General features: G+C 43.8%; 1 protein-coding gene across 1 annotated transcript in view; it reads left to right on the top strand.

Annotated features, from left to right (window-relative positions):
- LOC138030848 (collagen alpha-1(I) chain-like) overlaps positions 1-10,000 on the top strand; it is a 36,446-nt gene that overhangs the window by 25,161 nt on the left and 1,285 nt on the right. The window contains exons 12-19 of the mRNA XM_068878711.1: positions 591-755; positions 2,942-3,130; positions 4,194-4,436; positions 5,644-5,868; positions 6,163-6,336; positions 7,650-7,920; positions 8,541-8,874; positions 9,380-10,000. The exon at positions 9,380-10,000 is cut by the window's right edge and continues 1,285 nt beyond it. Coding sequence (XP_068734812.1) covers positions 591-755; positions 2,942-3,130; positions 4,194-4,436; positions 5,644-5,868; positions 6,163-6,336; positions 7,650-7,920; positions 8,541-8,874; positions 9,380-9,724 — 1,946 coding nt within the window. The 3' untranslated portion in view covers positions 9,725-10,000. The remainder of the gene's footprint in view (positions 1-590; positions 756-2,941; positions 3,131-4,193; positions 4,437-5,643; positions 5,869-6,162; positions 6,337-7,649; positions 7,921-8,540; positions 8,875-9,379) is intronic.

Below are 10,000 nucleotides of genomic sequence, written 5' to 3'. Positions count from 1 at the left end.
TATTGTTGATATGTGCACCTTGACCTAAGGAGCCGAACCTTTCATGTTTGACACCGTCCTATTTGAATAAATAGGGAGCTTAAGCACGCGCGTTTTTGAGACGCGGATGGCAACCGGAAGAGAACATTTCGCGTGCCAGGACAGTGATGTCTCCTAGATTTTATACTAATCATCTCTAATGGACAAAAGATACTTAGCGATATAAATGTGGTTGAGTGAAGACAAGTTAAAAGGGAAAACAGGTCACTTCCGGTTTCCGTCCGCGTCTCAAAAACACGCGTGCTTAAGGTCCCTAATAGAAAAGAAGCTCACACACAGATCTCTTGTGTGGTTAATAAAAACTAATAATTGTTATTGTAGTCAAGCAACAGTTACCAGTGGACTTGACCAAACAGCTTGTTGATCATTTTTGATATTACTTATTCTCTACACAAGTGATTACACCATGTCCCCTTCCCTTCTCAAATAGTTTGAAAATTCTTTCGCAGCAGAGGCATCTTATTGCCTAAAGTGAGCTTTATATCATCCGAATCTACCACCTGTAAATGTCACAGCAGGACTTAACATCCATTTTTTCCGTCCTTCTTTAGGTGATTTTGGTGACGTGGGAGAAGACTTGCCTGGAGAGAAGGGAGAACAAGGCGAAGAAGGAAAGCCAGGAATGGGTGGTTTAGAAGGCTTTCCTGGAGAAATTGGAGACGTTGGTGCACGTGGGGCAGCGGGAAATGCCACTCCTGGAGATCCTGGGAATGCTGGTGAGGTCATAAGATTAAAAAAGGAAAAAAGGAAAGGAGTCTTATTTAAGTGTCTAGTCGTTCTAGCGCTGGTGCACTAATTGCGGACACTGTAAAGTGAAATTAACAATCAACGCAAATCAAGTCAAATGTTGGTTTTTGAGGAGAGGGGAAAGCCGGAGTACCCGGAGAAAACCTCTCTGTGCAGAGTAGAGAACCAACAAACTCAACCCACATATGACGCCGGATCTGGGAATCCAACCAGGGCCACATTGGTGGGAGGCGAGTGCTCTCACCACTGCGCCACCCCTGCACCCCAAGATTCAGCTTAAAAGATGAATAATGTCACGGTAATAAAATGTTGCAACGGATGCACACAAAGCGTCCGATTTCAAGTTTTTCTGAATTCTTGTGTTAAAATAGTCTCGCAGACAGAGCAGACAGCTTTGCTGGCTGGTTTGAGAATTTGTGGACCAGAGATAAGATTTTGTCAATATCGATTAAGTTTCTTTGCTGTTCTCTCTTAAGAACAAAGACGCTCTGCACATACTTGGGGAAAGCTTGGTCCAAGTATTGAAGTGAATAGTTGGAGGCATCTCCAGTAGTAAACTGAAAAGAACGTTCTTTTTTTTTTTTTTTTTTTTTTGAAGAAATAAGGAAATGACTCGTTTTCAGGAACTTTTGATTGACACGTTAAGGAAATCAAGCTTCGCGTTTACTGGAAATGACAAACGTCAGGTCGAAATTGACTCTTTCCTTTCATTTAAACAAGTTATTTATTTGTCATTGAAACACTGAAAGGACTATTGTTATTTCCGATTGCAAATTGTACATCTGAACGTGCACACGAGCTGTAATTTTTTGGCTGAAGGAATCCGCAAGACTTTTGAAGTAACCAAAAAATTTGGCAAAATGTCACCTGTTTCGTTGATGATCGAGGTAGTAGGCAGCTTAAGCAATTAGGGAGTTTAAGAAACGACGACGGCTACGGCAACGACAAAGCCAAAAAGCAGTAATATTATTGGTTAAAAGAACCAAAATGATCGTGCTGCACGTGCGGCACGCATTTTTTAACAATTCTCTCGCGCACTCGTCAAAACTACTACGTGAAATGACCAAATTTAAGGTTTTGACGACAACGTGGACAAGCTTCAGTGAATCTTTCAGTCTCACTCTTTACTTCAAATCCGTCCGTACCAATCCAGTTATGGGACACTTCGCTCATATTGAATAATATAAACAAGATGGAATAATCATGAAGTACTTAGAATAGCTCAAACTTATATTTTGAAGTGACGTTTTCGTCGCCGTAGCCGTCGTGGTTTCTTAAACTCCCTATTAATAGGCAGATTAACCCTTTCACTGCCGAGGGCTCCCCCATTGACGAGTAAAATCGTCTGGCGTTAGAAAGAGTAAGATCTAGAAGTGTCAATTTGCATTTTTGGCGGTGAAAGGGTTAAGCACGCGAAGTTTTTGAGGCGCAGACGTCAACCGGAAGTGAGCTGGTTTCCCTTTTAACTTGTCTTCACACAACTACATTTATATTACGAAGTGCTTTTTCTTCATAAGAGAATCTGGGAGACACTACTGTCCTGGCATGCGAAATGTTCACTTCCGGTTGGCGTCCGTGCCTCAAAAACGTGGCTTACTTTAGCTCCCTAATGAAGACAACGGCGCCGACATTTAAAATGGAGCTTCGCATTTTTTCAATCAGTTTGCGATTATGCCAAGTCATTCAGATGGAACGTGCTTGAAAACTCTCTTGGAACAAAATTGGTGAGGTTCTGTGTGGAAGTTTAGGCGGAAAATTGAAAATTCATCGTTGGGGTCTCACGTCTTGCACATAATCTCAAATTCCGTCATTTCATGTCAAGTATCAGGAGCTAGTTCCTCGAAAGTCCCAAAAACCTTTCTTGGCTTGAAAAGGTATCAAAGTGTGCCCAAAGCAAGTCTTCAGATCGAAGCGAAACTTGGGCTCCATCTTCATTCTGTTCACATTTAAACGGTCTTCATCATTCGATTCAGAGATAAGCTTGGCTGAGGAAGCAGAAATTAATTTTACCTCTGGAGATCATCGCCGACTTTGACTTTGCTCGTTTCAGCTTTACAAAGTCAACCCATCTCTTTTGACGTTTCTTGGATAGTCCCCAAAGTGTTGTATCATATGAAATAAGTGGTTTAATTGTATCTTTTTTTTTTTTGTTCAGGTTTCCCCGGAGTTAAGGGAGCTAAGGGTGAACCCGGGCCTGATCAGATAGAGGGCGTGGCAATTCCATCGGGTGATCAAGGAGAGCCAGGGCGTCCTGGTAAAATGGGCATGCCGGGATTAGATGGAGATCCCGGAGATGCTGGAGCAATGGGAGAAACTGGAGGGAGTGGTCCACCTGGTGAACCAGGTATGTAATCGTAAAGTCAAAGTATCAGACTTCAGAAGCGGAACTAACTATCACTTTCTCTTGCTCGTTTGCTCATGCTGGAGCGCTAAGATGAATAGTCGTTCATCATAATAATTAAATATCAGTATACTCACTACTGGATTGAGTTAGAGCAGTTTTCAAGTGAGTGTCGAACGTAATTAGCGAATTGCTTTGGTTTTGCATTACTTCACTCAGTGATTGGTTCAAAGTTCTCGCGCCACTTTTTCAACCAATCAAAAGTGAAACCAAAGCCAATCGTGGCTCGCGCGCGCGTGCACGTTTTCCCGGGCTTTGTGTTGGCTACGTGTAATTTATTCGAGTTTTGATTGGCTCACTGGATTGTCTCCATCCTTTTTGATTGGCTAAAGTAATTACTTTGGTTCTGGTTTTACGACACTCGATTGAAACTCGCTCTAACGTCATGGTAATTATAACGGTTATCAATGGCCACCTGAAAGCAAAGAAACAACCAGGTCTTGTGTAATTTCTTCGTGCAACCTAGCCTGCAAGCCGGTCCTCCGAGGGACTGGGGTTGGGGATAGTAGCCTGGACCCCACATGTTGTACTGCTTATGTAACACTGTTTTCTCTTGTGATTTGGTGTTTGGCGCTGAACGGAATGGTTTAGAATAGTATAGCAATGTGACTCGTGTACACTTCATTATTTGCGCTCTGTAGGACTCATGTACACTTCATTATTTGCGCTCTGTAGGACTCGTGTACACTTCATTATTTGGGTACATTATATGGTTTCGGTTGGTATGAGATGTGTTGAGCTTGCCGCTGACTGACATTAATCTCAAGAAGGACATCTCATGAAGAACATGTTGCCACAAAAAACTTAATGAGAAACTTTTCCAGATATCGCCCAGTTGTCATTTTTTAGGGACTTGTCTCTGTTCGTTGTTTCTACTGCTGCTGTTGTTGTTCGTATCTTTGTTTGCTTGTTTGTTTGTTTGTTTTTTGCGCCCCCTTTGTCTTCTTAGCCAATCCTTGACGGTTGTAAGACTGACCTAGCAACTAAAATAACCGTCTGTTCGTAGGTCAAAGTGGTGAAAAGGGGTCTGAAGGTTCCGGGGGGTTGCCGGGCGTGTCAGGTGAAAAAGGTTCACCAGGTGCCCCGGGGAACAGAGGGGAACAAGGCCAAGAAGGTGAAAAAGGATCAAAAGGCGAGAGAGGACCAGATGGCCCTCAAGGTTCAAAGGGCGAACCGGGTAAAGCTGGTTTGCCTGGCAATGCGGGGAATGATGGCGTTTCAGGAGAAACAGGTCCCACTGGACCCCAAGGTATGTCATAAAACAAGCCATTGTCAATTGACTTGTCAGCGGCAGAAAATCGATCGATGTTCTCGAATGATTCGGATTTAATACCTACGGTTGGTGTCGTTGAAAGGGACATAAGTTCTTAAAATTGGATGCGTTTTCAGTTTTTCAGTTCTTTCAAGACATCACCATTTTTTTTACATTCAAAGTTGTACGGGAAGGTAGAGCGGTTTCTCTATAGTACACTCTACACGTTGATTTTCCAGCGGATATTTATTTCAGAAACCTTTCATTCAGTTTTGAATACTCGTTTACACTATTTTGTTTTATTTTATTAATTTTTTGCCATTTGTTTCAATGTTACACTTCCTTTTCATCAAAAATTTAAAAATGCCTTTTGGCCATTTTCTATTACACGCGAGGTTGCCTTAGCAACTTACTTCGGATTCTGCATAGTACATTAGAGTAGGGATTCGCATGATCTTCCATTCCGTTTCGGATTTAACAGCTACGAGTGATGCTTTGAAGGCTTGTCCAATTGAGAGTTTTAAAACACCACAAGTATCTATTAATTCCGAAATTGTACGAGATACAAGATCTTGCATATTTTGTACCCTCAGCAAACGTTTCTCGGTCTGTTCTCGAGGAGAGATTTATTTTCATGAACTGCGTCCAGTCAAAAACTTCTATTCGCCTGTGAAAAACGTTCATCCAAGTTTGAGTACTTTCATTAGTTCCTTTTTCCGTTTTCTTTATTTTCTGGATACTATCATTATGAAAGAGAGGAATACCGCGGAAAGCAATAAAGACTTCACTGCACAAGCGAAGTCTTGCTTTACATTTGTTTGGGTTTGTGAGTATTATGAATAACCTGTTAAGTCACTTCAATTCTGTTTAAAGGCATCCTAGTGGACTTCAAGAAGTGGAATCGAGAAGGGGGTGGGGTGCCCAATGCCTTCGAGGAGGGGGAGACCCTGTAGCTTTGCAGACGCGGTCTGTGATTGGAAAACGACACAATTCACCTAGGGCTCCCTGATAACAAAGAGAAGCTACAGGTCATCATATGGGCCAATGAAAATAGCAGTCTGGAATAGTAGGGGGTAGGGAGGGCTATAAGAGGGGGAGGGGCTGGAACGATTTCTCCCCCTTCTCTGAGAGCCTCCCTACAAGCTGGAATTGAAAAGATTTATATTTCATTCTTTGTTCGCCATGCTCTTTTTCATATTTGCAGGGGAGAAAGGTTCTGCCGGTTCCGACGGCCAGGGTGGTGCCCCTGGCGAGAAGGGCGGAAGGGGGGAAGAAGGAGCCCAGGGACCACGCGGAGATGATGGAACACAGGGGGAAACTGGAGGTCCAGGGGAAATGGGTGCCGTGGGAGATCCTGGCGTTCAGGGAGAACCTGGTGACCCTGGGATGTTAGGTTTTGACGGGTTTCCGGGCCCAAGAGGTGACCGAGGTAAGGTTCAGTTTAAATATCTTTAAAACTTATAGATCATAAGAAGCTTTAAATGCTTATTTTAACTTGATCAAAAGCACTATCACACAGCGTTCACAAATATGTTTGCTTTTTCCTGTGCTTCAACATAACAGACATAACGTGTGACACGTGTAAGCGGCAAGGTCGCGTGTAACAAGCAGAAAATTTTGCAAGTGTCGTTTTAAAGCCCCAAAAAGAGCTCTCGTGCGCGTATATCGCGTTTATCGCGCGTTTATCTGCATAACATCATAACTGTTGTCGCCCATCTTGCAGGGGACAATGGAACTGCTGGTTCACCTGGGTTCTCCGGTGAACCTGGGCCTCCTGGGGCGAAAGGCGAAAAAGGCGTAGACTCAATGGACGTAGGACCGAAGGGAGATGAGGGGGACCCAGGACTTATGGGTGCTATGGGACCCCAGGGACCAAAAGGAGACGCCGGACCTCAAGGTTGGTGGAAATAATCATAATCATAATAATGGTTTAGAATGACTTAAATCTACGCTACAACAAGTTGCAAAAATAGTGGAGACACTTCACCTTCTTGGGGTGTTATTAATTTCCCTATTATCTCTCACACTGCAGCCCCCCCTTCCTTATCAGTGTTGCTAGCAAGACAAAAAAATGTTGGGAACTTAAGCAGTCAACATTGAAAGGGGGAGAGGGGAGAGGAAGTGGGAAAGGTTTAAATTCTAGATACGGCGGGCATTGGAAGCTAGAAAAGGTGTTTTTTTATTGAAAGTGTCTCAACAATTTTGCAACTTGTTGTAGCTAGTTATCATAAATAACTTCTTAGGTGTTTTCTTTCACTTCGGCCAAAAGTGTTATAGGCAGTGATGTGTCTCATGGCAGCTGGGAGTTTGTTAAATACTGCAGCTCCCGTATGCTGAAAAGTTCCCGATTCTCGAGGAAGAATGAGTACGGGTGCAGAAGAAGATCTTAAATTATATGCATCGACACTATGCAATTAAAGTGTTGAGTACTGTGGGAACAAGCTATCCTTTATCACCTTGTGCGTAAGTTTTAAAACATTTAAATCCATTCTGACTGGAGCAATAAGTTTCATTTTCCTGTGCATGCGACGTGAATGCGTTAAACGACAAAGAGCGCCTTCTTTTTACACGCGAAACTAGTGGCAATAGTTACTCCACCTCTGCAATGTACCCACCCTACCCCTATTTCACACCCACCACCACCACCACCCTTATTTATCGACCGGGAGACACCATTCGTGGACAGAAAGCTAATAGCCCATTTCACGATAGTCCCGATAACTTTTGGATTCCAAACGTAATTTTTGATATTCTAAAATGATCGTCTTCACCATCAAAAACGCAAGTATTCATTCAGTAGTCACTCAAACAATGTCATTGAGTCGGTCATTAAGTCCCACGGAACTCTACACAAATCAGTTGGTCTCACTACATTCAAAATTTAAATCCTGTGCAAAGAAAGGTAGGTATTTTCGGGCAGTGCCCTCTCTCCCACCCCACCCCACACAGTGTTGTTCAGGAAGAGCGGGAGGTAACCCAGCCTTGCTTCAATACTGCTTTTTTCCATACGGGGGAACTGTAATAATATTTACCAGGTGAAAAAGAATTTCACCGAGATGGACAAGAAAGGAAATGTCTCACCAGTCCTGTCTAGGATTGTAGACTCAAGGCACAAGAGTTTTGATTGCATCCTCATTTGTCGAACTCGAAACTCGCCACGTGGATGTCGTGCACGTTATGTTATTGTCATTAATGGCGTTCGTCTTACAGGTGCACCCGGGGTTGTGCAGGGTCCCAAGGGAGACGACGGTCTTCCAGGTATACCATCCACTATCAAGGGGAAAAGGGGTGTGGACGGTGCCGCAGGGAAAGTGGGTGCAAAAGGCTTCCCTGGTCAAAGAGGTGAACCTGGCCAAGCGGGACCCATCGGAATCGGTGGCAAATCAGCGACGGGCGAAGGATTTCATGTGGTGGTTCACAGTCAGTCAACAGCCATACCAGACTGTCCTCTTAACTTGACTCGACTCTGGACTGGATACAGGTAAGGTGTTGCGAGCAGGTTCGGGGAAATCTTTAGACGGGGGCGGTCAATTTAACTTAAGAGGGAAGGGGGTATGGGTGATATGGTGTAAGCATGATCTTTTTTTTTTTAAGCTTTTCTAGACATTTTTGTAGACTTTTCGTTACGGGAGTTTGAACTAGTTTGAAATTCTTCAGTCTTCTAAATGCGTCAAACAGGGTGACAGCAAATTATGCCTGACATTTGTAACAAAAGCGTAAAAGAAAATCTAACAGATGTCAGGCAGGAGTTTGAATTGTTTAAATGATCCTTATAAATTTAATTGGCCACTTCCACTTCTCCCACAATACACTTTGTGTGCCGCCCAAAATTTTGCATAAGTATTGTTTTCAATTTCTCTCGGGACGATTGCAAGTCCCCAGAGCAATGGAAAACAATGCTTATGCAAAATATTTGAGGGCGGGAAAGAAAGTGCACGCGTGAGCCACGATTTGTTTTGGTTTCACTTTTGATTGGTTGAAAAAGTGGCGCGAGAAATTTGAACCAATCACTGAGTCAAGTAATGCAAAACCAAAGTAATTATCTAATTACTTTCGGCACTCAATTGAAAACCCTCTATCGTGTACTTGATTTTGTTGCAGCTTGCTGTATGTACAGGGACATGACAATTCACATGGTCAGGATCTTGGCGCATCGGGCTCATGCATGAGGCGTTTTACCACAATGCCTTACCTATTCTGCAACGTCTATGATCAATGTCACTACGCCTCTAGGAATGACTATAGCTATTGGCTCACTACCGAGATAAGCATGCCCATGATGCCCGTAAGCGCATCTGCTGTGGAGCCTTATGTCAGCCGATGTGCCGTTTGCGAAACTCCGGGACCTGTAGTGGCCACACACAGTCAGTCGACAGAGAAACCGAATTGTCCCCCGGGATGGGAAGCGATCTGGACAGGATACAGCTTTCTTATGGTAAAAATATGTTAGACTGCCTCTTTGTTCAGTTGTGTGATAGCAAAGAAAGGGAGCAACGAGAATAAGAAGCAATAAGCGTATAAGCGTCTTAAGGCTTGTTCACACTAGAAACGCACACGTAGATGCAGATGCAAGTGGAGATGAAAACAAGTGTGTACACCTTGCGCTTAAATTTGTGCTTGCCTCACATCTTTTCTAGCGAAGATATTTTCCGACGGAGGTCAGTAATCGCACATTCGCGACAGGTGTTTGTGGCGCGTGCCCTTTAGCTATAACGCGTGCGTGTCCACGCTTTTCTTTCAGTGTGAACCGGCCTTTAACGAGCACATTGTCGTTTTCCGCTGAAATAACGGTGCTTGACTGCCGCAAAACTCAGGAAATAGATGACTGGGACAGATTGTCCCCCTTTCAAGATCATACCTAGCAAACTTGCCCGTGCCAAAGAGGTTCATCTTGAATGTTTCATCTATTTGACAATTTCCCTGTTTTTTTCTGATTGTAGCACACTGGGGCCGGTGGCAGTGGATCCGGCCAAGCTCTTTCCTCACCTGGCTCGTGTCTTCGTGTTTTCCGCCACAACCCATTCTTCGAATGTCACGGCCGCGGAACCTGTCATTATTTTGCCAATAAATACAGCTTCTGGCTGTCTACTGTCAAGGAAATGTTTGTGTCAAAACAGGAACCTGAGACTCTTAAAGCTGGGAGTCTTCTCACTCGAGTCAGCCGCTGTGCCGTTTGCTACCGTGTGGCGCAAAAGAAGAGACGAAGACGTCACGCTTTCCCCAATGATATACCTCAACTCAGCTCACGCACGGCAGCACAGCTCATGGCCCAGAGACAGTCGTAATTACCAGTGGAAATTTTCAAACTTTGTAGTCTTTATGCTGTTGGTTTAAGATGCGTGATAACAGAATAAATATATTGCGTCATTGGAATGTCACGCAACGCTTGCCTAAATCTTAGGTAAACGCTATTTCGGGAAGCACTTTTTATTTCCTCGGCTTAGGATTCAATGGGACCTGGATGGTACCTGTAGGATCCTTGCATCAATGATAGACAAGCGTTGCGTTACAATTTTCGAGAACAGGGACGGACAGCAACCCCGAAGTGTTTTTTGTTGTAC

The sequence above is a fragment of the Montipora capricornis genome, chromosome 13 (genome assembly GCF_036669925.1).
Source record: "Montipora capricornis isolate CH-2021 chromosome 13, ASM3666992v2, whole genome shotgun sequence".
Lineage (NCBI taxonomy): Eukaryota > Metazoa > Cnidaria > Anthozoa > Scleractinia > Acroporidae > Montipora > Montipora capricornis.
Note: the sequence above shows the minus strand (reverse complement) of the source record. Positions and strands in the feature narration are given on the sequence as shown.